At 39.2% G+C, this 26,916-nt stretch overlaps 1 protein-coding gene across 3 annotated transcripts in view; it reads left to right on the top strand.

Moving 5' to 3' along the window:
- KIAA1549 (KIAA1549 ortholog) overlaps positions 1-26,916 on the top strand; it is a 152,667-nt gene that overhangs the window by 99,777 nt on the left and 25,974 nt on the right. For 2 of the 3 annotated variants that reach the window (XM_030478697.1, XM_030478695.1), the window contains exons 9-12: positions 3,005-3,182; positions 5,360-5,544; positions 20,734-20,936; positions 24,249-24,373. In XM_030478697.1, coding sequence (XP_030334557.1) covers positions 3,005-3,182; positions 5,360-5,544; positions 20,734-20,936; positions 24,249-24,373 — 691 coding nt within the window. Of the gene's footprint in view, positions 1-3,004; positions 3,183-5,359; positions 5,545-20,733; positions 20,937-24,248; positions 24,374-26,328; positions 26,344-26,916 lie in introns of all 3 variants that reach the window. The other variant, XM_030478696.1, reaches the window with a different exon arrangement.

Below are 26,916 nucleotides of genomic sequence, written 5' to 3'. Positions count from 1 at the left end.
CAGTTGAGATCCAGTGTGCCATTTTCTGTGTTGCAGCAAACTCAGAGGTTAGTTAAAAAAGTTCAGTGAATCAGTATGACAGACATGAAAACTGAAGTACCACTATTGTCACAGTTGTGTTTGTATGCACATCTAGTTGTCTCATCGTCACCTCAAGAATACCCTGCTCAGCCATCAGCTTTCCCAGAATAGAAATCCATAACCATCTCCCCTTGGATTGGAAATTTTGTCTGCAGCTTCTCTCAGCATGCTGTGGGCAGTCGTGAAATACTGAGTATTAGAACAAATTATTTCAGATAAAACCTTAAACTAAGTGAGCTTAGTTCATCAACACCAGCCTGCACCTCCACCTTGCACTGAATTTATTCATGTTCATTCCCACGTTCTCTATACTGTGCCAAAATACTTCCAGCTACTTTTTCTATCAACTCCGACTATTCTCACACATTCCTGTTCCTCAGCATAGGGAGCCATGCAGTGTTTTGAATTATGTGCTAAAAGTTGTATTGTTTTAGTTGTGCAGCTTGCACTGAAATCTGTCCTCCTACTCCTCTGCCCTTTCAAAAGGCAGCTATGGAGAAGTTTCTTTTTAACCCATTCAGCCAGCTTCTGACTGTTACACTGTGTATAACACACATAAAATTACAGTACTTCCAGGATACTCCACTATGCCATAAAATGTATGATGATTCTCCACTATGCCATAAAATGTATGATGATTTAAGAATCTTCTGTCTCTGATTCTGTAGCTTTGCTATACACAGAAAGGTTTCATAAAATTAAGGGAAAAACCCATTGACTTTCAGTCCCATGTGGCCTTTCAGCTCCCTCGCTGTCAATGTTAGTTAAGTGCTGCTTAGGAAGATACCAGTCTGTACGCCCTGCTGCTCTGTGCACTGAGGCCAGGGTGTGGTAAAGGCAGCCCAGCTGAAGCAGAAATACGAAGCTGTTAACATTTGCGAAGTAATGATGTGCCTGGGTTCTGTGAAACCAGTTTCATCCTTACAGCTGCTGAATATGTATGTGGAAACCTTATGTATTGATACTCTCTTGTTATACCTTCAAATAGAGATCGTTGCCCCTTAGCTGATAGCATTCAGGATGAGAAGCAGCATTGGTTAATGGGTCCTGCTAGCAGGTCTTGCTGTGTTTCAGGGATCTGCACATTTTTCTGCTATGTTTGTAGGTATTCTGTTTCTTACATCAAATGTGACTGACGTTGAACATTACTCTTTGCTTTCAGTTGGTTTGGCCTAGAAGACTTCTTTTTTTTTTTCCTTTTTTTTATTACATACCTTGCTGTTACCACCCCTGGGAAATGCTTTTTTAGGACATGTTGAGTTGATGTCCCCAAAGACCAGAACATCATCCCTGTTGAGCTAGAACATTGCTCTGCTTTCCTTCAACATGATTGTTTTGGTGGAAACTAGGAAAGAAAATAATATAGAGCTTTGCTTTTGTAAGCCTCAGAGATGCAAACATTTGTGTGTTCACTTTAAGCCTGTGGGCAGTGTTTGAGATCCTAATTTGTTAAATATGTATTTCATATTAAAGGATAATTCTGAAGGAAGCAAAGTATATTGCTCTATTTGTGGCAGTTCCTTTCAGAGCTCTTCAGACTCTGTTTTACATGGTAGAATATCTCCTACTATTTGTTTGGCCTAATTCTAGATTGAGCTCACCATTACATGTAAATGGTTAAACAGAGGAGAGTTATGTATAAGATCTAATTTTACAGGAATTTGAAAATGTTACGTGATTCTTACATGCAATGTAGATGTCTGGTGGTTATCTACAGGGCTTCCTCATAGCAAGCATTCTTTTGATTATTAACATCCTTAGAAGTAGGTAAGAAGAATTACTTCCCACAGCATCAAATACATTCCTTCCTGAAGAAAGGTGGATGCCAGGGAGAGTTGTTTGGAGGATGAAGGTGACTGTGCAGATGCTTTCGTTGAGGAAGAGCAACAGTGGTATTTGAAGCTAACAGAATATTTGTATGTATAGCTGATTAACATTTGGAAAACCTGGAACAAAGAGGTGTGTGTTATGAATAACAAAGCAAAGTCAAAGTAGTAGGTATTTAGAGAAGGGGGAAGTGCAATCACATTCATCTCTTCAGTAGCTCCTACCGCTTGACAAATGCTAAAGGCCATAGAGGCTTCCAGGGTGGCATGGTGTTGGCATCTTCAGAGTGAAAGCAGTTCTCTTCAGTACTGGATCTGTACATTGTCATGAAACGGGAAAAAAAATGGAGACATCAGGAATTATCAAAAAAATTTATTATACAAGGATTGCTTCCCTGGAAATTTTCCTTTCAGTTACCAAATGCAAATTTCTGTAAATTTCCCAGGGCCCTGGAGCACTTGAATAGAGCTTCTGTAATTAGACACCAATATATTATTCCGGCAATGTTGTTTTCCCCTGGAAGGCATCTACTCAGAATCATTTCTATGAGTATTAGGTGAAAATATCCTGAATTTTAGTTTAGAAGAAAATTATTAGTACTGAATATTAGCTTTGTGTATCTATGCTTGCCCAACATTGACTTAAGCTCTTCTCAGATGACAGAACTAGCCTTTGTGTATGTTGCTTTTGCTGCATACAGTATTTTGGAGCACTGCACATGGTACATCTTCCTTTCAGACTTCTCTGCATATTGACAGTATCCAAACTGTACCAGTTCATAGCAGTTATGTGGTTAGCATAATATCATATTCTTTGGTGTCACAGCTAGAAGGATTTTCTTTAACAGCAATTGTATTTCTACCTCATAATACAAGGTAGAATCCTTTTTATGCACTAGGGGTTGCACACAGTGAGAATTAAGACAGATATTGATTCAATCTTGGCAAAGCTGTTTGTTCCAAATGTCTATTTTTAGGCAAGTGTCCTCAAGGTCCAGGCCCTGTAAAGAGAAGAGGGAGAGAGCTGAAAGGCCAAATTTGTGGGAGCCCAAAATAAATACAACTTAAAATGTAGAAGCTTTCCAATTTCTTTTCAGATTGTGAACGTGTCGCGGTTAGTTGGTGTTGATAACCCTGTGGAGCTGATCTATTTTGTGGAGGACCAAGATGGAGAGAGACTCAGTGCTCTGAAGTGCTCGGACCTGATGAACAGAGTTGACATCCAGCGGGCAGCAATCATCCTTGGATACCGCATTGAAGGCACCGTTGCACAGCGTAAGCCCTTTCAAATCCACACTGTGACACAAGCAAAGAGAAACTGGAAGGGTGACATGAGCTTTGGAAATTATGGCACTTGTCAGAGCCCACTGTCGCAGTGTTTTGTTATTGGGACGCTGCAATTTTGACACTCCGAGGGGAGTAATTTTTAGCACTCTTGCAGTGAGCTATGTGGTGTTGCTTTGTTTCTTGATGACTGCTGAGCTTGGAATTGCAACAGGGTCCTTAAGTGCAAACCTCACTGCATTTACTTCAGTGCTTGTGCTAGAAAAATAATGTGCTAACTAGATAGCTTCTTGCCATTTTCATCTCTTTCTACTAGGCCAGTATTTCTTTAGAACTTACCTTTCCAAGGAGCTTGCACAAACCCCATGATTGTGGAATAGGAGGGTGTCAGTGTGAAATGGGTGTTTCCTGTAGCTGAGTAATAGCAGTGATGTTTAACACAAGTCACTACTTTTTTTGTCTGAATTATTGTTTATGTGAGTGAAAGATGTAAGCTAATGCTATTTGAGGCATTTTGAAGTGTGTAAGCAAAAAGAAGCAGTTTATTTCCTCCATTGAGTATGATTGACCTTATTTTTATTTGTTTGTCCATCAGTAATATATAAGTAATGTGATCTTTCAATAAAGATAATATAAAAGTAATGTTTATTTACTAGATACACATCAGAATAAATACAACAGGTCATATAAAGTCATATAGTTACTTTATTCAGGAAGAAAGACAGAAGACCTACTCAAGATTCCATGTTATGATTAGGAAAGAAATTTGGAAGTATTTTAAAACAGTAATGGACATGTATATGATCTTCAGAATCCCTCATTGATATGAATGCTTAATTATCTTTTCGGTTTTCTATGCAATATGGAGGCATCAGTTACATTGTACCACAGGGTATTTTGCCAATAGAACAAACATGTCTGATTTTTTTTAAATTCTCTGCAGAAAGAAAGGGAAGAAAATAGTAATAATTGCACCATCTGGATGTGTTTTAAAATTTTGTCCCTCATTAAAACAGCGGTTTAAAAATGGGTTAGTAGCTCATATGCATCTGCTTAATATCTGCTAATGGGCTGTGATATTGGTTAGACAGAAATGCAAAAAGTTGCAAGAATAAATTCCCTTTACAAAAACAGTGTTTAACAAACTATGAAGTGTTTATAGCTTATTCTGCATGTTGAAACTTATCTTTGACGTGTCATTAGAAAACTCTTCTAAGAGGCATAACATCATAGAAATCTTTTCAATGTTTCTTCTTACTGGAAGAAACTAGATCAAAAAAGAAGTTATTTTTATAACAGAAAATGGAATGTCATAAATGAGCAGTCAGATGTATAAAATATAGGAATTACGATATATTCCTTTTATCTCTAGGTACACCATTAGAATGGCTATTATTAAAATGATATCTAAAAATAAGATTGCACAGAAATATCCCTTTTAACTTCAAGACATCATTTTAAGAAAGTGCATCACTTTGACTAGTAGTGCATTACTGCTGTTGTGTTTAGTCCCACATATAACCACTATGAAAAATAGAGCAAATGGAAGCTTTGTCAATTCTTCCAGTTCACTTTTTACAAGCATGACTGGTTTGATTACGCTTCCTAGTAGTTTTGTCTAAAGGATCTCACACACTGACAGCAAAACAGAGGAAGGAAAACAAGTAATAAAAAATGTGGAACTATACACCTTGGGGAGGAGGGTCTTACTGATTTCAAATTGACTGTGATTATTAATGGGAAAGGTCACAAAATATATAATGTAGAACTGAAGAGGCAGCTGATAATACCACTTAAAGCAGGAAACAGGCAATAGTATTGGAAAATCCTTCTCACCTTTGTTAGTGGCAAGTCATTTTTCTGGACCCATTTCACTATGTCAGCTCAGTTTTGGGTTACAGGATGTTGGGGCAGAAGTCTATTTTCACTAGTATTTTAAGCACAAGCCTTCAGAAGATAGACCAGGACAATCGATTACCTGCCCCATGCTTCCTGAGCATGACATACGTTAACTTATAGGTGGTATGACATTTCCTGTAATGTGCAGCTGGTTTCTGATAAATTTCTTAACTAGCATTTACAAGCACATAAAAATACACAACCTTGAAGTGTCCTCAGTTTAAAATATATAACCATGTAATATTGCTGTCTTCCTTTTAACTTCACAGCTGTGGAGAAGCTGAAGGAGTCCACCTCAGAGTCACAGAATAGCAACCTATGGATTATTGTTGGTGTGGCAGTCCCAGTTGCTGTGGTGCTTCTAATTGTTATTATTTTATACTGGAAACTTTGTCGAACAGACAAACTGGAGTTTCAGCCAGACACGATGAGCAACATTCAGCAGCGACAGAAGGTAAAAGGGGAAGCTCTGCTGGGAGGAGCTTGAGTATTCTGAGCCTAGATGAATCTGAGAGTCTATGGAACACCTACAATCCTTAATAGCATGTGGAAACACAGTTTCAGAGCCTTCCAGTTTAAAAAAAAACAAAACAAAACAAAAACCCGGAAAAAGTCAAATGATAGTTGAAGTCAAGAATCCCATAGTGTTTTATTTGTTCTCCTAGGTATATGATACTGCATTAGATAGATACATCATTCTGAAATGTGGGCACTGAGGCTGAAAGGAACTTTTCTTTATCACTTCATTTCAAGGCTTTGGCTAGAACTGAATAAGATGAAATGTATTAAGTGTTGAATCACTGACCTTGCTTTCTGCAGAGGGCTGAACTTTTCTTTGGAGAGCTTCTGCTGAACTGATTTGACAGCTGAACTGTACCATCCATTATACCTCATGCTGGAACTATCATTTGCTAGAGCCTGTCCATGCTGCTTCATCTTCTGCCAGGGCCCTTCTGTTGCCGTTGTGAGACCCTGTTGCAGGACTAGAACTTTAATTAGTGGATCTGCATGAGACTGCATGGGTGAGCGTGTTGGCCACAGTCTTGGAGGACTGCATTAGGATGGTGAGAAATTAAGTAGTCTGACTTCTTTCCTGCCCAAGACTGTAAATTAAAAAATGTGAACCAGGATTTTCACAAAGGATGTAGTCAGTAAAAAGAATGGAAAAGCTACTAAAGGGTTACAAATCCTACTTCTCCTTTTTACAACTGAAGAGAACCAGTCTGTGTGTCAGAGATGCTTATTACTGACTATACCTTCAGAGGCATTATTGGAGGCAAAATAATCTGCTTGTGCTAATTCTGTAGTACTGTAGTCATGTTCTTGTACTGTCACCTCTTGTTCAGTCATACAGTTTTCTCCGTAACAAGCCTTGTCTGTACACCGTGCTCCCTTTCAAGATAATTAATGATGTGAAAGATGAGAGAAGTGGAACCGGTTGCACTTCCAAAGCAGTCAGAACAAATCAATAGTAACTTCCACTTGTCTCGTCACTGCAGATTGAGTGTCAGAATTGAGGTCAGCAACAAGTGGTACCCTTTGATGAACTTCACCCCCTGGTACCTTTTTTATCTGTGCTGTGGTAATATGTAACACAGATTTCGATTGAAGAAGTTTCCCACAGTAGTTTTGGTTAATTTGAGAAGGGTCATACCAAAAAGGCAGGAGAGGATCATTACCCTTGATACACTATATTATCACATATGTTTTCAGTACCTCTGTACTGTCGCAAGCTTTCTGTAAGAAAGCAGTTGGGTTGGCGGTAAGGCCAGAAACATCATTCATAGTTTTATTTTCTTTTGGGAAAATGGCTCAGTTGTTTTTCTCCGCTGCTTCCACGGTATTCTTCATCTTAATCATTCATGAGTCAGAAGCCTTGTTTGTATGCAGGTCTCATTTCGGTTTGCCTAGGAAGCTTGTCGCTTTGCCTTTAGGGAAGTGTCTGTAAGCAAAGTAGAAAGAACCAGTAAGGACATCTAGTCCAATCCATGTACCAGTGGATGGCTCATATTTTAATACTAAATGAGGTAAAGCAATAAAAAGTGTCTTAAATTTTTATCAGCACATCAAACAACTGGCAGAATCTACTTTGAAAACCATTTTCCTCCTTTGCCCAAGACACAGAACAAAAGTTCTCAGACTTCTTTAGTAGCAGGCTTTGGGATTTCTTCATGTATTCAACCAGTGGGTCAGAATCAGGCATATTTAAGAATCGCTGAAGACCCCTAGATGGTCACAACAGTGTGCAAATGATGAGGTACATTTGGTCTGGTCCTGCCATTTAAAATTGCTTGTGGTTTTTGTAATTTTTATTCCAGTAAAAGCAAAGAAATGTTCAAATGAATGAAATCATGTGGTTGGGGATTTAGGTCTGTAAATACACTCAGTTTATACAGCGTATTCAGGCTTCCCCTTCCTCACGCCATCCACAGTTATTTCCATTCCCCCTTTACAGAGCCTGACTTTGGTACCAGTGAAGGCCTGCACTGAATCTGTAAATGGAAGGATATTTAGGTTAAAGATCTGTGTTTTTCTCTTGAAATCAATATTTCATTGGTAAAAGCCATAAAGATGTATTTATAGTGCTAGCTTTTCTCACTTCCATTAATCTTTAAAAAAAAAAAATCTTTTAATGTAAATATAGAAATGGAATGTATAAATATTGAAGTATTTCATTATCATATGCATGGCGCATCGCTACTGGAAATGGAAGACAATTCTGTTTAACCGTGTAGTAAGTCTGGAATGTGTTTTGCGCTTGAAAACGTGTGTTGGTTACAACAGAAACTGAGACACCTCAGGAGGTCGAGGGAGGCGATTCTCTCCCTCTACTCCACTTTTGTGAGACCTCACCTGCAGTCCTGCATTCAGCTCTGGGACCCCAACACAAAAGGGACATGGGCCTGCTCGAGCAAGTCCAGAGGAGGCCGCAAAGATGCTCAGAGGGCTGGAGCACCTCTGCTCTGGAGACAGGCTGAGAGAGTTGGGCTTGTAGAACCTGGAGAAAAGAAGGCTCCAAAGAGACCTTAAAGGGACTTTTTAAAGGGCATGTAGTGACAGGACAAGTGGGAATGGCTTTAAACTGACAAAGGGGAGATTTAGATTAGATATTAGGAAGAAGTTCGTCACTGTGAGGGTGGTGAGACGCTTGCACAGGTTGCCCAGAGAAGTTGTAGCTGCCCCATCCCTGGCAGTGTTCAAGGCCAGGTTGGACAGGGCTTTGAGCAGGTCCTGGTCTAGTAGCACGGGGCTTGGAACTGGATGATCTTTAAAGCCCCTTCCAACCCAAACCATTCTATGATTTTCTTGTTCAGATGAAATAGGATATCTTACCGCACTGGTGGATCTCCAGAAGTATCACAGTCTTTTTTTCAATGTGTTTAATTAGCTATTTTAACATAGCAGATCAGTGGCCAGCATAATAATCTGTTTAGAATTCACAGTAGCATCCAATAGCAAATTATGTCACTTTGCCACTAAAAGGCTGGTTCCTTGAAACGTCAAGAGTGAGAACTTCTGTAAATGTACGGTAATACAGATTTCATAAGAAGGGCATGGGTTTTGCAGGAAATTTTTATTCTCTGTTTAGATTCTCTCTTACAAATTTGTGTTCTTCTCTTCAGATCGATGCTTTAAAGACACTACAAATTTTCCTGGATTCTATAGCTCCATGTATCATTCTAGTACCGTCTTTTCTTTCTTCCTTTTTTTTCTATTTAATCGCTTAATTTTGGTTTTAAACTCCTGCTTTTTCCTGAATTTTTTTTGTATGGTCTCATAAAATATAATCATTCAAGTTTTAATTTTTATTCTTCTATATGTGAAAGTTTACTTTTATAGAATAGGTATAGTTTCTATGTTCCTATGGCCACCATTAAAAGTAAGTCATAAGCTGCATACCCTCACAATCTATCTTCTGATTAAGCAAAGCAGTACTATTGGAGTATCTCATAGCAGCCTTCCAGTATCTGAAGGGGGCCTGTAAGGATGCTGGGGAGGGACTCTTCCTTAGGGACTGTAGTGGTAGGACAAGGGGTAATGGGTTCAAACTTAAACAGGGGAAGTTCAGGCTAGATATAAGAAGTTCTTTACAGTGAGGGTGGTGAGGCACTGGAATGGGTTGCCCAGGGAAGTTGTGAATGCTCCATCCCTGGCAGTGTTCAAGGCCAGGTTGGACAGAGCCTTGGGCCACATGGTTTAGTGCGAGGTGTCCCTGCCCATGGCAGGGGGGTTGGAACTAGATGATCTGAAGGTCCTTTCCAACCCTAACTATTCTATGATTCTATTATCTCTTGGTATAAGTACCCAAGATTGCATGTATATTTAAGTGCCATAGCAGCCTACAAGCTGGGCTTGAGTCCGGATTTGCTGCTTGTCCCTACCCTCACTGCCAGGTCACTCTCAAAGATAATACAGATAATAGCAAAGATAATGTTTCTTGTAATGTGATGACATGGGCAGGGCAGGCTCTATTCAACAAAGGCCTGTTCTGCAGGTTGGATGTACCATGCTACTCTACCAGTTTCTGTTCTCTCCATCTGGGCTCCTAGTTTCATCACAGGATCAGTGTCCTGCAGACAGGATGGCATAAGGGTCTGTCTTAAAAAGGCTCATAATGTTATCTTCTGTAAAGAATGTAGAGAGTGAGCCTGAACTCGAACTGTACTAACGGACGTTTTACCTTTGAATAGTCTCAGAAGTCTGATACTTCAGTATCATAGGAAATAAAACTTTTTGTGGGAACTGATGGTTAGCAAAGAAAAAAGGGATCTTGAGGAAACTCTGGTTAGCTAATCCATCCCTCTGCCTCAAAGCAGGATTAACAATACTGGAAAAACATTAGGTTAACTTTTTCATTCTGGAGATTTAATGGAAAACCATGCTTACATCAGTGTTATTTGGACCCTTTTTTTAAACTGGGACTTAAGGAAACAGGTCAGAGCAGAGAATTTCTGTGCAAGATTCATTGGTCTGTGCAGGGATAATTCTTTTCAAGAGATGGAACTAAGATATTTAAAGGGTGCATCAAATATTCATGACTTGTTCTGTAAGCTGTAGCATCCTACTGGAAATTCACCTTGATGTGATCTGGGTTGTTGCACTGGATAAAGATGTCTTTGCTTTCCTTTGGAAGTAAAAAGATGCATGAGTGGCATTTTTAAATTACAGGATTTTCTCTCTTGCCATTGCCTATATCCACCTCAACATTGTCCCAGCTTGATCTTTTCTTGCAAAGAAGCTTGTCTTTTGTGAGCAATTGAATTTTTGTCATGGTTTATTTTTCTTCCTCATGAGAAAAATGGATGAATGTCTTTAATACCCCAACTATCCTTCTGCTGTGTACTGGACTACTGATGGTTTTGTGTGAAAACACTGTCAACCCCTTTCATCTTCCCCAGAGAGCAAAAAAACATTCTACATGTTATCTCTGATGGAAACAGAGTTGGCAATATTACTTCTTTTTCTATGGACACCCAGAAATGAAAATGGAACCTGGTTCACCAGGGATTTCACTTTCCCTGCTGTGTACAAGCATTTGGAGAAAAAAGTCAAATCCTACGCTAGGACTTTTCAGAGGTAGCTTCTGCTCTAGACAGTTATTCAGAGCAGGGGTTCCTGCCTTAATTACAAGAATCTCACTTGTGGACAAGCTCACTGATAGTTTATTTAGAAGGTCTTGGATGTTCTCCTGTAAATGCTGGGCATGCTGAAGTCATTGCTTTTGCAGTGCTAAGTTTGAGTGGCTTGTTCAGTTCCTAGTTTTCCCAAGGTCACACCCTAACGCCCTAGGCAGTGAAAGCCTGCTCCTGCAGCCAGAAGTCGCTTCTCTCTGGAGCCCTCTGAGTGCTGCTATGGTTCTTAAAGGCTGAACATGTCTCTCTGGCTCAGTGTTCCTCCTGTGTGTCTGCATGTGGGAAAGGTGGGGTTGGTCAGTCCCCATGAAGCCTTGGACATAGCATATAGTATCCCACCATCTCCTCAAGCAGCAGCATGGATAGTGCCAGAGCTGAAGGGCTGCCAGCTTGTGCTGTGTGCCAGCAAACCTCAGCTAGTGCGTCATCATCACCTGGGGACTGTTACCTGTGTGCTCTAATCTGCGCTGCTTTGACATCCAGACAGACCTTTGTGTGTCACTCACGGTTACAGGTAATGAGTTGTGTTCTGCAAGGTGTCTGAGAGAGGCTTGTGTGGATTCCCATTTCCCTCCCCCCCGAGCACAGATAGCTGATACCTGAATCTCACATGTCAGGTGTAACTTTGCACCTCTGAATTGAGAGTTTTGCTTATTACTGTGTATTCAGTAGACTACCTCTTAGATGTTCCCAGGATCAAAGAGGCCAGCCCTGCTGGAGGCTAAACAGTAGTCTTCCACTCCTGATATAAAGAATTCTTGTGGTGTTTTGACATCCTGTAATGCTTTTGTTCATCTGTATATTGTCGAGGCAACAGCTCTGCCTTGCAGAATAATTCCAGTCAAAAGAGACTCATGTTGAGAAAGGCAGCTGACACCAATCTCATAAAAAACTACTTGAAAACTGACATGAGTTTCTGCAAGAGATTCATGTCTGTGCCTACTGTTTGCATAACAAATATCATTCATTTCTAATAGCAACCTTGACTATCCAAAATGATGTCTTTTTGGAATTGGCATACAGGTTCTGCTTCAGAGTCAGTGGCTGATTTCTGACAAGGAATACAGTATTCAATGTCTTAATTACTTCTCAACAATACATTTCTCTGATGACAGTTCCTCTGCAGGAGCTCTTTTGTAGGAACTCTTCTCCTGCAATGAGGATTAACTATTCACAAATTGTCGAAATATAATACCACACTTGGAGATACCCATTATATATGAAAAGTCACGTCTCACTCTGCTTTTTTTATAGACATTTCAGTAGCTGTCTTGAGATCAGACCAAAAGGCCAGCTAGCCCAGGTGCCAAAAGCAAAAGCCTGTTGAAGGGGAGAAAAATAGGGCAAGTACGCATGATGCTCTGCCTGGAGTAACTGTTCAGCCTCTAGTTATTTGTGTCTCGGAGACTTTCTCTAGAAGTGATGATATTTAGCAGCCCAGAAAAGATTTCTCTTCCACAAACTTGTCCGGTCCTTCTAAACCCATCTGAGCTGCTGACAGGGATTTCCACAGCTTGTTACACAAAGAACCACATCATCTTGTTTCATCTTGCTTTTATCCTGCCACCTCTTTGTTTTCTGTGATGCCCCTTAGTCCTTGTTATTGGAAGGGATAATGAATAACTCATTCCTAGGCACTTGCTCCTTGCCAGTCCTTTACAGATCTCTGTCATATTCCCATCTCCATCATCTCTTTTTCCAGGTGGAGGCGTCCCAGTTTTCTCATCCCTTCTTTTGAACCAACTGCTTGGTTAACCCTTGAACCAACTGCTAACTTTTGAAAAGGCTGAAGATTTTCCAATTCTTTTCCATCCTTTTTGAGGGGGAAAGACTACAACTGAATATGCTATTCAAAATGTAGGTGACCCATTGATTTACAGAATGACGTTTATATAGTGGCTTGTTTTGAAAAGGAGTTAAAAAGAATCCGTTTTCAAAATTCGGTTAAACTAAACCATCCTAAACACAATAGAGCACTGATACTAGATTAATACTGGGAAAGTAAATTCTGTCTTTCCTAACAAAAGGCTATAGAGAATTTACTGTAGAATTTAGCTATTTTGGGAACAAGGAAATGGGCCAATATCAAATAATTATTGCCTGAGGTTTTAACGATGATACTCACTTGTAGCTTTATTTCAAGGGGCAGATTATTTCTGCAGTATATGTATATGCATATGCACTTGCTTTCTGTGTGCATTAAACCCTTTTTAGATATATGAATGTATTGGAGTCACTGAGCTCAATAAAATGCCAGCGAAAATAAATGAAAATTGCTGACCCATGCTCTATCTTAAACGTCGCTTAGCACTTTTCTCATTATTTGTGGAGAGCAAGCGTTTCTGGACTGTGTTGTATATTCTTTTGCTTCACAAGTTGAGAAAAGTTTCCTTAAGTTATAGTACTGCATCCAGCTCTGGACTCCTCAGTACAGGAAGGATACGGACCTGTTGGAGAGGGTCCAGAGCAGGGCCATAAAAATGATCAGAGGGTTGGAGCACCTGTCCTGTGAGGAAAGGATGAGAGAGTTGGGGTTGTTCAGCCTGGAGTCCTTATTGTGGCCTTGCAGTACTTAAAAGGGGCCTTATAAGAAAGATGGGGACAGACTTTTTAGCAGGGCCTGTTATGATAGGACGAGAGGTAATGGTTTTAAACTAAAAGAGGGGAGATTCAAGCTGGATGCGTAGAAGAAATTCTTTACAATGAGGGTGGTAAAACACTGGCACAGGTTTCCCAGAGAGGTGGTGGCTGTGCCATCCCTCAAGACATTCAAGGCCAGGCTGGATGTGGTTCCGAGCAACCTGATCTAGTTGAAGATGTCCCTGCTCATTGCAGTGGAGTGGGACCAGATGACCTTTGAAGGTTCCTTCCAACCCAAACTATTCTATGATTCTGTAATTGGTTTTTTTTATGTGTTGTGCTACCTCTCTTAGAGGTTGCAGTTGATGTTGGAATCATGTATGTGGCCTTGGAGGAGTAATTGGTTTTGACATAACTTATGGATAAGTTTTGGTGGAACTGAGACACAGCAATGACCTATCCTGTCTATCCTGTAAAGTTGGTGATCTTTTTCTAACTTACTCCTAACACTTCTGTCTTGCCAGTGTGCAAAAGAACCTCAGCAAACCATGATTAAGATAGTATCCACCCCTGCAGCATTTCTGTCTTAGAAGGAAGGCTAAAACTCTGTGTGATTCAGACACAAAATTCTGCCTGTTACAGCAGTTACCTCAACAGCCTGTAGGCATATATATGCTCAGAGTTATGGACTTTCAACAAGATGATCCCTCTTGTATTTTGTGTAATTTACTGAGCTGTCACGGTGATATTAGTGTGGCAGGAAGAAATGCACAAAGGAAGAGGGATGATGAAAATCCACAAGAACAATCTGTCTTAAGAAAATATTTCAGAACAGGTGTTTTGAGAATTTCAGGCTTTATAAAGTTTTGTAAGTTTGGGGGGTTTCTTCATTTCTTTTTAATCCTACTCCACGAGCAAAATTCCTGAGGTGATATTTTTTGTGGGATTCCTGTTTACTTACTATTTGTTTGTTAGCGAGCAGTAAACCACAGTTTTGACTTTTCAGAGTAGGGAAGGATCAGAGGCTGTACACTAGCTCAGTCTGGTTTTCTGTGCCAGCACTGGCTGTACTGTGTGGTACTTTTCCCTGGTTTGATGGTAGAAACCCATGCAACTATAAGCATGTTTCTTCTGCACAAGGATATATTTGCTTTACCCATTCCCAGTATGGCGGTAGTTGACAGAAGTGCTGTTGTGATGGTGAAGGTGAGACATAATTTGTATAAAGAGGTACTTGATCTGAGATGAGAAAACGGGCAGCATTTTGTATATACAACCCCTTTTTTGCCTCTCAGATCGCACGATCTTGAGATGGGCTTGCCACAGGGGATACAGGCAGTAACGCCGCTGTAATGGGAGGGTGATGGCAATATAGTCAACTGCAATTGCGCATACACTTCTTTTTACATACACAGATGGGGTTATCAAGTGAAGGTATTTAAACTGAATCTGAGACCTTGTTTGTTTTGGTGCTTAGAAGCATTTCCTAAACCGGCAGCAGTGAAGGATCTTTCTTCACATTTCTAAGTGATGCTTAGTATTGTTTTTTAAAGTAGACCAGGAAAGAGTATGTTCTCATGGCACAAGTTGGTTGCATCATATCCCATTTCATAGGGAGATTGTTAATGGCACAAAAAGACCTTGAGAAACACAAATGGGTCTTTTTTCAGTACTTTTAGGAGAAGCTATGGAGGTGGAACTCTGCTTCTATGTGATCTTCTAATAAGTTGTTTTCATCAACAAAGGTTTCTTGTGTCTTAACTCAGATATGCATTATTGTTATTGAATTGCATGCATGATTTGTATGCATACTTTAGAAGCAGTCCCTGGCTATGATCCCAAAGGGGTTTATGTTGAAGAAGAGCAAGGTAAACAGAAATATAGAGGGTATGCTTATGTTCATAAGCGATAGGAGTGACATGAGAAGAATGAGCTGAATAAGAAAATGAGATTAAGAAAGGTGAACGTGCCTCAGTACTTCTTATTTATTTGTAGATTGGTAGATGTTTTAAATATCTCATGGAACAGTCACTGCAAATAATGTGAATGAATGATCCTTGTGGGAGGAAAAAGTAGGCAATATCTTGGGTTGGATAGTAGAAGCATGGTGAAACAAATGAGTTAAAATTAAAATAACCCTAGCAAACACACTAGCAGCTGCAAATAATTGTCCTTTCTGGTGCTTCATGAGAGTAATGCAGTGAATTCACACTGCCCTATGTTATGGTGCCCTCAGAATATGGAGAAAGGTTTGGTAGTGTGAATCTTGGGCACTTCTTTGCAGGGATTCCTGTCCTGTTCATAGATTATTTACCAACACTAAAGTATTATTTTTGAAATCATGTTTAGCTCCTTTGTTTCCTTAGAATTGTATTTTAACAGCCTCTGCTCAATGCATCTGGCTCTACCAGATGATCAAGGCAAGACCTGGCATAAAATCAATAGCAGGTTGTCGTAATACATTATTCTTCATATTATGTCCAAATTCAAATGCTGCTTGTAGGAACTGCAGGAAGACTGCTGAGTAAGAGTATTTCTTCTGCTTTCAGCTGATGTTATTCACTGACCTGTGTGTGTGGTATTTGCTTTTTTGAGAAAACAGATTGACAACATAACTGGTATGTCTCTGCATCTAGCAGAACAATATACTGGCAACTGTGTTATATTTCTGCAACTTGAACAGTACTGAAGCTACAAGCTGCTTTCATGGAATAAGTCTTGGCTCAATTCTGCAAATTGAGCTTCAAATGCCTTTTCGTTCAGTAACGAAACGAAATGTAACAATAGAATTAAAGCACTGTCTTGACTTGCTAATTTGAAATCATCTTCCCCTTAGATTTCAGCAGGTTCTGCATTTGTATAATAAGATAATGCCTTACAAATGCAGTAGTTTAAACATGTTCATTTTGGTGGTAGTTTAGAGTAGTTTATCTTTTCCCTTTCACAAATATGTGAAGATAAAACAAATGAAAACCTTCTGTAACAACTTTAATTTAAAATAAGAAATCTTTGCTAATACTGGTTTTGTGCAGTCTTAGGTAAAGGCATTTAAGGCTGATAAAAAGAGGCTCAGCTCCTGAACAGGTGGAGGTATCTGCACAAATGTGCTTTTAAAAAGAGATTGTATTGTTTCCTTGGTGGTGGTTAATATGTGAGTAGCAGATGACTGATCCACACATGGTGTTCTGACTACTTACCCTAGGATGAGCAGAGGTCATCCAATCTGTTACAATATATAACTTGATATAAAGAAAAGAAAGAATGCAGCAGGTGGCACACAGAAATTCATAAGAAAATGAAAGAAACCCATCTGGAACAACACTTTGTTCATTCCACTGCGTCTCAGTGATACGGCCATCAAGTCTCACAGAAAGCAGAATTGTGTTTCAGTATCCTTCAGAAATTTTTCATGAAAATGTAGATTTTTGGTTTGTATCAGTTCTTAGCCATAATGTTGCCATGGTCTGCGAGGTGAGGTATCACAAATGTAGATTTTTCTTTAAGAAGTGGGTTTCTGTCAGTGTTGTTTCTGCAGTAGTAATCATATTAGTATTTCTATTTCTCAAATAGAGGGTATTATTTTTAGTAAGTCATTTTCTCAATATTTTTGTTGAGAACTATCTTTTTATATTCAGTCAGGTATTATATTTTACATATATATTTTCACATTTTTCTGTCATGTTTTCATTCATATGCACAAACATGCATATACACATGCATATAGTCTCCCATAGTCTTCATATATTGGCTGGGGATGGTAGTGCCATCTTAAGCTTTTTTAGCAGGAGATATCTGGAAATGTTGTTTAGCTGTACAAAATTCTGCAAGACTTGAATTGTTCAGTTTGAAGTTTTCCATTCAAGCTATCAGTTTCATACTGAATCTTTTTTAACATGATGAGAAGAGCTTGTTCATTCAAAGAACAAGGTTATGAGAAGAATAGTGCTCTATCCAAATTTTTAGAATAGTTTTGGAGAAGGTCTAGTGCATGTGCTCAGCCTTTGGGGATAGAGGGTGGGGAAGGAAAGGAAATAGGACCAGAAGGTTGTTTTGTGCGAGGGAAACGCTTTTGCCGATTCTGTGGGGAATTGCCAGTTTCTGACTAGGTTTTAAACCTTGGGGAAAATATTTGCATGGGATCGACAAAGACTAGGTAGAGGTTTACGAATTAAATTCTCATAGGATTACACCTGTTCTGCGCATATAAGCTCTGTAGAGCTGTAATTGAAAAGCTCAGCCAGTTTTCAATCTGTTGCTGTACACAGAAGTTGTTATGAGGCCAGGTAGAGGAATAAGTAGCGATGAGCCTCAAGTTCTTGGATAATGTAAACTGGAACTGGCAGCTGGCAGAGGGAGACAGGGGTAAGAGGTCAGGATGGAGACGCTGGTTCTGTCTGGTTAGGAAGAGGTAAGACCAGATGAGTTTACTTGGCTACAACTTCAGGGTAATAGAGCCACAGGTTCTATTGTGCCTGGGGTGAGTGTTTCTTGACGTGATACCCAAGACTTGCCAATCCTGTGTTGCCAGCAAGCGTCCATGAAATCCATTGGCAAAGTGTCTGCCACCCTAGCTGCAGATGTGCATAAAAGAATACATTCTTTCTCTTCTTACATCCTGTCCTTTCACTACGTGTTTGCCAGCTTCTGGATGAAATGTGATGAGTATCCTGGTTCTGCAAATAAAATTCTGATATTCTACCCAGCTTTGACTAATAGCAGAAGGCCTAGACTATGCCAAGGATACAGCAGGGTGGGAGAAAGCAAGAGAGCTCCTATGGAAGAAATGAATTTAGGATTTTGTATCTCAAGACTCTATTGCGATGCGAATGTATGAGAGGATCCAGTTGTGATTGTTCATATAATCTTAACTGTGCCATTTCTTATAGTATGAGTGGTTGTCTTTGCAATACTAACAGTCTTTTAATTCTGCTTCTGTGTGGTCTGCCTGCAGATAAACATTTGTGCATACATATGCTGTGGTGTATGTACATGTATACATAAATATATCTGTTTCCCTAACTGTGCTTAGACAAAAGATTATGCTAGACTGAAGCTAGGAATAAGGCTATTCAAAGTTTAAAAGATAAAAAATTTATGGGTTTTGCATATTGCTTTGCTCCCTGGAGGGTTTACAAACCCAGTATGCTAGAATTAACTCTAAGGTATGCTGAAATGCATGCTTCAGACATGCAGCAGTCTTAATAAAACCATACCAGAAACTCTGATATTACTAGAATGTTTGTTTCTTCAGTTGTCCTTGCCTAGCCTACCTGTCACACTATTGAAAAAGCAGTAGTAGGTTTGTAGGTCAAGCCAAGAGTGCTTAGGAAAGAGTAGTGCACCACCAATTTATTTACTTATTGCTTTATTCTTTTGTGAAAGAGTTGTGCCCAGCACATGGTGGAGACTCATCATCTCTGGAGGAAAGGCAGCTGGAGGCAATGAAGGGGAATGTACTGAAACAGAGGAAGGGATCACCAGGGATCAGCAGCAGGGCTGTTGTATAGGTGTGAGGGTGGAGTATGAAAGGGGTAGAAGAAGGGAAACCACTGAAGGGGTTCAAAGGAAGAATGTCACACACAAGAATATCTTCAAAGAGAATAGAAATAATGTCAAACACATCAGAGGAGGAGGTTTGGTAACTAAGAGGAGTTTCAGTAATCAGTGTAGCAAGCTGGCATGATATGTCTGTTAGTGGAAGTGAGAAGTTCTTCCTCAGAAATAAAAAAGACATGAGAGAAAAAAAGAAAAAGACATGGAGTTTTGGGGTGGTTCTCTTAAGCCAGCAAGATCCCAAAACCAATGTTTCAACTCTGAAGAGGGCGGAAGTTTCAAGAAGGGTTCGCTAGGTGGCTATGACTCAAAAAATAGAGAACAGTTACACTTTGACCTGGTCTAGCTCAACAGTGCCTTTTTGAATCAGTGGTTGCAGCCGTTTACATAAATTCAATAACTGAGTCACCCATCATGCTGAATTGAAGGGTCTGTTGTAAGGCCCAAGAAAAATGGAGTATAGTGGAAGACATCCAGATCTGTTCAAATAATAAGCTTACTCATTTTGTGAGAAATGAACTCCAAAATCTCAACCATTCAGGTAGTTGTTGGATTTTACAGGAGAGCTTTTATTGCCATCTACTGGTTTAAATAGGCAGTTTGCTGTACTACAACATCCTTTCTAAGAACCATTTGGAATATGTTTGCTTACTGAGAAAATATTTTGAAGAGATTGTTTCAGAATATTTCTTAGGCAAGCTTATCTTTGGCATGGTATCAGACAAATCTGTTTGTAGTTAGCTATGTTGGCATGCCAAGCTTTATGAAAGGGGGTTCATTTAAACATCTGGAACCTGACGCACCCATAAATGTACTCCAACACATGATTCACTTTGCAGAAATCAGCTCTAGGAACACACAGAGGGTTTTGTACATGTGCTGTGCAGTGGGTATGTGCATACACTTTGAAAACTGGAACTGTCAACATTTCTTTCTACTTCCAAACAACATAAAATTGAGCAGGACTTGAAGAAAAACTTTCTTTTAATTCTTCCGAATTTCTTAATTACTCCAAAGCCCCCCAGAAATCAGCAGGAAAACTTGAAACTTGGAGGCTTGATGAAATCAAGTCTGAATCAACTCACTGACAAGGTGAGATTGGCTTTTTATAAATACAGTTATGAAAATGAAAGGCCCACTTCTGTGTCTTTCTCAAGCAAGATGCCCATTGAATCCATAATCCCTTAATAAGATCTCTAGGATAAGTATCTTATTTCTCTAAACTCCAAAGCCTTTAATATATTTTTCTGTCTATTCAGTATGAAATTCCTAAGAGCTAGATTTTCAGTTGTTCTCTGGAGGTGTCCATGCTGGCAGAAAATTCATTGCCAGGCTGCAGTATCACTCTGGTCTGCAAAATGTTTATGTTTTATCATATGAACTAGGTGTTTGTAGAAGCACTCCCAGACTCCTGCAGATTTGGTGAGCTCAAAATGAGGAAGATCAGCAGTAACGTTATGGAAATTATTTAAACTCACTTCACTCATTTTGACAGAAAGAGACAGAAAGGTGACCTGGCAGTCATAATATGCAGGTGTCTACAGCCTTGCACCCACAAGTACACAAAAAGCTCTTCACACAATGATTAAGTCTGAAGAAATAGCTGGAAAGAGATGTAGTGGCAGCAGAAGGCTATTTTTTTTAAACTAGATTTGCTGATGTGGAATTTTAAACTGTGTATCATATACTGAAGTAAGATGACAGAATTGGGGGTGGGGGGGTTATTTTGATTTTTCCCTGCAGCTCTCATGTTCATTCCTGAGATTACCATAGCCTAACCATCCTCTTAGTGGCCATTGTTTGCAGATTGTAACCAAAGCCTTTGTACTTACTGTCACTCATGGTTCCTGTTTTTTGTCTTTGTTCTTCTCTCACAGCTACAAGCCCCCAGTGTGAAAGGCTTTGATTTTGCTAAGCAGCATCTGGGCCAGCACAATAAAGATGATGTCTTGATTATCCATGAGCCAACTCCTTTACCAGGACCTATTAAGGATACTACCCCATCTGAAAATGGAGATGTGCCCAGCCCCAAATCCAAGACTTCCTCAAAGCCTTCAAAGACTGCTCGACACAGAGGGAGGTCAGTTCACAGAGATAAGACAAATTGTAATAGATGACAGTTTCTTAGTGGCTGACAATTACTGTATTTTCAGGGCAATTTCAGTGGAAAAAAACTGTTCCAGATCTCTGGGACTTGTGTTTTCTAGTGGGCTGTCAGAGTTATACCTCACTACCCATTAGTACAAGGTTGTTAGAATTTAGTGTCTCTTAAAGGCAACATGCCTAGTTTAGAGGGGTGTTTAAGACACTACTAGGTTGGCTGGAGTCAAGGAACTGCTTGCTTAGTGGAAACACCAAGTGTATGTTTCCTGATGCATTCTCTTTGTAGTGATCTCTAGCTACTAAGGCAGCAGGTGGTTAAAACCAAACAAAAACCATTGACAAATAGCAGTGTGTTTCAATAGTATTAATAGTGATCAATACATGTATGATAAGTTGGAATTTCCAGAAATAAGCAGTATCTCCAAAAGTCAGGGAAGATGCGCAAGTGTTTTTATTTGTGGTTATATGGTTGCTCTCATAGCCAACCAGCTTTGGTCAGGAAAAGGAGTAATAATTTATAGCTGAGCAGATAGAAGCGTCTGTCAGCCTTCAGCAGTGATTTCATACCTTTTTCAATAATCATTATTGAAATGATGTGAATTATGTGAATGTACCTTGCTGGAAAGGATTGTGTTTGTTGGATAGGCACTGTAACATCTGTGCAGTAAAGAAAGGTCTGTGCATTAAAAAAGGATAAGCGGGAAGGTAATAGGTAGGGAAAAAAACAGAGCCCTGAGGAGTGCTGTGATGAGTCGCAGACAGCTCCTCACTGTTGAGCTGCTCTGTGTTCCACTTCCCAGTAATTCTTTCCCTCCCTCACTACCTCCCTCTCGTATTTTCGCACCCCTTTGTCTCCAACTCTGTCTCCCCTGTGCTTTTACGTATGTGCATGGTGGACATAGGAAAAAAAAATCCAAAAACAACAACTAAGGGCACAGTTAAATGAACTTAGAAAGAAACCAGTGATGAGCTGCAGATCTCTGATTGCTCTGCTGCTTAACGTTCTGTGCTTCCTCTAAAGCCCCAGTTGTCCAAAGATCCTCACTTCATCTTCTCTATATGGGCTTTGTACAGCTCAGTTTCCACCTTCCCAGTTGCTGTCTTCCTAATTCCCTATAGGCCTTAGAAGTAGTAGACTAGCAGTGGGCAAAATGGAAAATAATGGAAGAAAAATTAGCTAACTCATTTTGGTGTAGCTTAAATAAATATAAATCAAAAGGACAAGTGTTTCTGTGTTTCTTTTAAAAAGTTCAAAAGTGGCCTAAGACAGAGATGATACTTAGGGGGAAGGGAAGGCATCTATATTCATATGGACATAAGTATAAGAAAGAAATTTAAACTTGAGGCTGTTACTGTATTTCATCTGGAATAATTTACAAAATGAAGCAGGAAAAATGCTCAGAAGCCAACATTTCAGTGCTTTCCCTGAAGACAATAATGAATCATTGATCAAATTTGGAACAAAGATATTTCTTTTTTTAATAGCATCTAAATTCAGATACTTCAAAATGTTTTCAAAAGAGAATTTCCCTCCTCTCCCTCATCATCCTTTAAGAGCAAATCTCCCTTTAGGCTTAACTATGGAGATGTCACCATTATCTCCCTAGCATGCTGACATGCACATGTCAGCTTGAGATTTAAACATCTATTCCCTGAGGCAGAAGTTGAAATGTGAAATGATAGCATAGTGTGTTATGTTGGTTTTAGATGTTTTCTATTTTGTGTGGAAATACAAACTCAGTTCATCACAATGCAATTCAGGACTGTATGTTGCATGCCAGGAAATACAATGGTGATGTGAGTACACATTCTGAATCTGTAAAAACAACAAATAAGAAAAACAATCAAGTTCAGAGAGCACGGCATCTCTAGGCTCCAGCTGAGAGTTGGACCTGTTGTTTTGGCTTGAGAGGATATGACTGCATATTCCTCAGCACTTACAAAGAATGACTGATGTTGGCTCAGCACTGTTTATGCTCCTATAGTTTACTTAATGATAATTTAGATAGACTGAGGAAGGAGCGTGAAGCACAGCGTGGTGAAACAAAGTCAGTAGCAGATCTGGAAATGGAACTCCAGTCTTATACTTTGCTGAATCAAGACAGGGGTGATGGAGACCATAGCTCTGCCTGCTCTCTCCACCTTAGAAAGAGGAAATGATGCAGTAATGTAGATCTGTAAGCTCATTAAGAACCATTTCTCCTATTTTCCCTGATTATATTTTTTGGTTTTTATTAGGATGTGACCTTTTAGTACTTCAGTACTGCAGAAAAGAATGAAATACAGAGTTCAATTAACAGTGCATTGCCCAGGGAGGAGAAAAAAGGGAGTTGAATTCAGAGCATTGCCTGCTGCAAGGAGTGGGTTTAACTTTCAATGAACTTGTCTGGCTAGGTATAGTTATCTCAGTCTGTGTGCTCTAGGCAGGTTGGTGTTTAGCCAAGAGCCTCAGTAACTAGTTCAGATTCCACCTAGCCCAAGCGAATCTTGCACTCAACAGCATTAATGCACAGACAAGTGCATGCTTTCAGTGATTAACTCTCTGCAGGAATGGAATATGAATGTTCACATGACAAAATGGTCACTAGAGACACTCACAAAAGCTGATCCCATATGAAAACACAGGCTTTGGTGTCTGCTGGGCAGTACTGTATGCCCTATATTTTTGTTATTTTTATACTATGTGAATAATTTTACAGCTGAAGTATTCTGTTGGGGAAAATCACAGTATTTCTTTATCTTTTTCTGTAATTGCCTGCAAAAACTATGAACACTGAGATTGTAATTTGCAGGCAACAAATGTTTTTAAGAGTCTTATGACTGCATGGGATAAATACATAAAATAGCATTTTTTTTTAGTGGTTCTATGTTTAACTAGTCAGGGAAATAATAACAGAGGCTTGTAGTGTTAAGAAGAGAACACCAAGTTGGCAAGTCTGAATAGAGTAATTACCTGTATGGGTTTCTTATTTCTAATATAATTCTTTTCTTTCTGAAAAGTAAACCATTACTTAGAAACAGAGAGTTTTTTCTTGAAGTGTATTTTAAAGGGAGGATTAGTTAAGAATATCACGTGTGAATCCTCTTGCAGTCAGTTTTCACATGCAGCAACAGTAACATTATGGCAATGAATATCTAACTATGATAATTTATTATAAATTTACTTATGAACAGAGGAAAATATTAGCAGTCTTCACAAGATACTTTAGCACAGGATTCTTTTTGTGTGAGAACCATGCCCTTTGCAAACTTAAGTGTTGGTTTGTTTGTTTTTCACTGTTTGTGGCAGGGTTTTACCATCAGATGCTGACTCCACTGCAAGTGAACAATCCAGCGGGAGAGAGACAGGAGAAGAAACTGCAAGACCATCAACTGTTGCAAACGAGGGCAAACCACGCAGAGCAGTGAAGAAGGGTTTGTTACTCTTTTTTTCTCTTGAAAAATTACTCTAGTGCTGTAACTTTTCTAAACTCATCTTTGTCTGTAAATTTTTCTGGTTTATGTCATGGAAAATTTTCTTCCTCTCCTTTTTGGTTCAGTTTCTTCTGTTGAAACTGAAGATCTACACATTCCTTCCATTCCAGCAAACTTTTGAAATTAATGGCTTAGCAGGAACAAATCTTCACTCCTTTTCTCTCCCACATACCTCCCAGCAAACTTCTTTCCATTTAGGCCTAATTGTGGTTCTCCTGGTAGCAATTTTGCAGACAGTTACATGGGCAGTAGAGGTCACAGCAGGATTTTTTACAGCACAAATATATGTAATTGCAACTTTCAAAAAGTGAGATGAAAAAGAAGAGACCAGAGAGGTAAAAGTTTTACAAATAAGTTCTAATTCAGGCGTCAAATGCCTTCATGATTGTGCTTTAGAAAGATGAAGATCCAGTGCCAATACATTAATAACAGTGACTTTATTTTTTTTTTTTTTTTTAATATAACCATCTTGCTTCCAGTTCAAGTGCCACCATTTGTCATGGAGGTACCTAAGATATATTTCTTCCCTTATTGAAAAGTTGATAAAACACTTCACACCTACTTTCACTTTTTAATAGAAGCATTCTTTTAAATTCTTTTCCTGTTTAAAAGTGTGTGGTTAACTGTGCCTGCACAAAAAAATAAGTGGTTTTTCTGAGAGCCTTTTGGGTTTAGATGGTTTGTTCCTTGATTAAGGTTTTAGTTACCAGATCTTTACCTTAAATCACAATAGTCTTTGAAGAGAAAATTTTGATACTGAATATCTGGTAAAGGAGTTTGCAATACCCCATGTGTTCTTAATACACATGGCCTTGATGGCAGCAAAAACTGAGAAGAAGAAAATATTGTCCAGCGTGAGCAGTCTTTTTGGCATATTGAGTAGTTTTCCACACACTCTGTGAACTACCAGCTGAGATGTTGGAATGACTATAGAGGAATGCAGTGCAGGTGAAATTCAGATCATAGCAGACAATCTTTTTTGCTTATGTTGAAGAAATTAGATTGAGGAATATGTAAGATAGTTCATACAACCTGCTAGCTTTTGGGTGGCTAAACAGCAAGTTAAATAATGTATGATTTTCAAACTTTCACAATGTGGACTATTCCTGGAAGAGCAAGGGTTGTGGAGCAGGCTTTCCTCTGTAACGAATATGTAAGAAAACAAAGCATAGGATCTGCTAATGTGCCTAGAAAGTTATACTTCCCAATAATTCAGCAGGCAGTGTATGCTGTATATACTTCCCAAAATTTACAAAAAGAAAATACTGTACTGATACTATATATGTGTTAAGTGGGTTAGGTTTGCTCTCAGGACTAGAAATCGTGTCCAAGTAAATGTATAGGAAAACAATAGGAATGACAGCTCACCTCAGGATGGTTTATGAGTTGCACCAACCTATCTGACTTCAATTCTGTTGTCCTGGTTTAGTGTTATCCCATTTCTTCTTTCCTGGGAAATCAATTTTCCATCTGGCTTAAAACTTTATATAGGGTTTAACATTTCCTTTTGTATAGAAGTTATTAGGTATTGCTGCATCTCAATTATCTGGCAAAGGCAGCAAGCATATTGTGTAAAATGTGTCCTTTTTACCTATCATGCCCTTACTGGATCAGATACGCTATTTTTTCAGCATTTGGTGCCTTTAGCTGGGTAATCATAGGGACTATTTTTAGCATCCAGAATTGGAGGCACTGTCTGAAGAGAGCTCTCTGTTAAATGGCAGATTCAGCTCCCTTTTTGTGCAGCTGAGGCTTGGCAGTTTGATCCAAGTTCATGCATTTCATTCAAAAGTAAATGCAATCATCTTACTGCTGTGTTTTTTCCAGTTGCCATTCCAGCTGAATTATTTGTAATAATTACTGTGTTGTCTCTTCTTTTTCCTTTATGTTGTCAGGAGCAAACAGAGTGGGTAAGTAACCAGAGCTCATAGTTGAGTACAGCTATGAATAGAGGTGCTGGGGTAGCTACAGTTATATATTAAGGATGGAAGGATTTGTCTTATGAGTCTAAAAAAAGCCAAAATTGCTTTTCAGCTATTGAAGTATAAAAAATTCTCAGTAACACAAATTATAGTCATCCAATTTAGGCACTTTTTTTCTAATTTTCTTCCCAGTCCTTTCAAATTATTGAGGAAAACATCAAAAGAAGCAAAACTGAGGCAGCTGTTGGTCCTGAAACTAGCTTTATATAAACAAGTTAGAGATATTGTTAATGTCTCTACTGGAAATCCAAGACAAACACAGGCTACCTGCAAAAAGCCACAAGTATTTTCTCATGAACTAGTGTTTTTCTGATCAGGACTGGCTGATTTTCTAACCATAGCAAAGATGGGGCAGGAGAAAGCTGACACTGTCTTTAATAATGCATACCATATCTAGTAATAAGTTAAAGACTGTGTTCTCTGATAGCAGTTTCCATATTACAATAGTAGAGAAGGACTGATATACAGCTGGCTGTGATGCTTTTCATTGTTGGGGTTGTA

The sequence above is a fragment of the Strigops habroptila genome, chromosome 3, assembly GCF_004027225.2.
Source record: "Strigops habroptila isolate Jane chromosome 3, bStrHab1.2.pri, whole genome shotgun sequence".
Lineage (NCBI taxonomy): Eukaryota > Metazoa > Chordata > Aves > Psittaciformes > Psittacidae > Strigops > Strigops habroptila.
The sequence above is the reverse complement of the archived record's forward strand: the minus strand, read 5'-3'. Positions and strand labels throughout refer to the sequence as shown.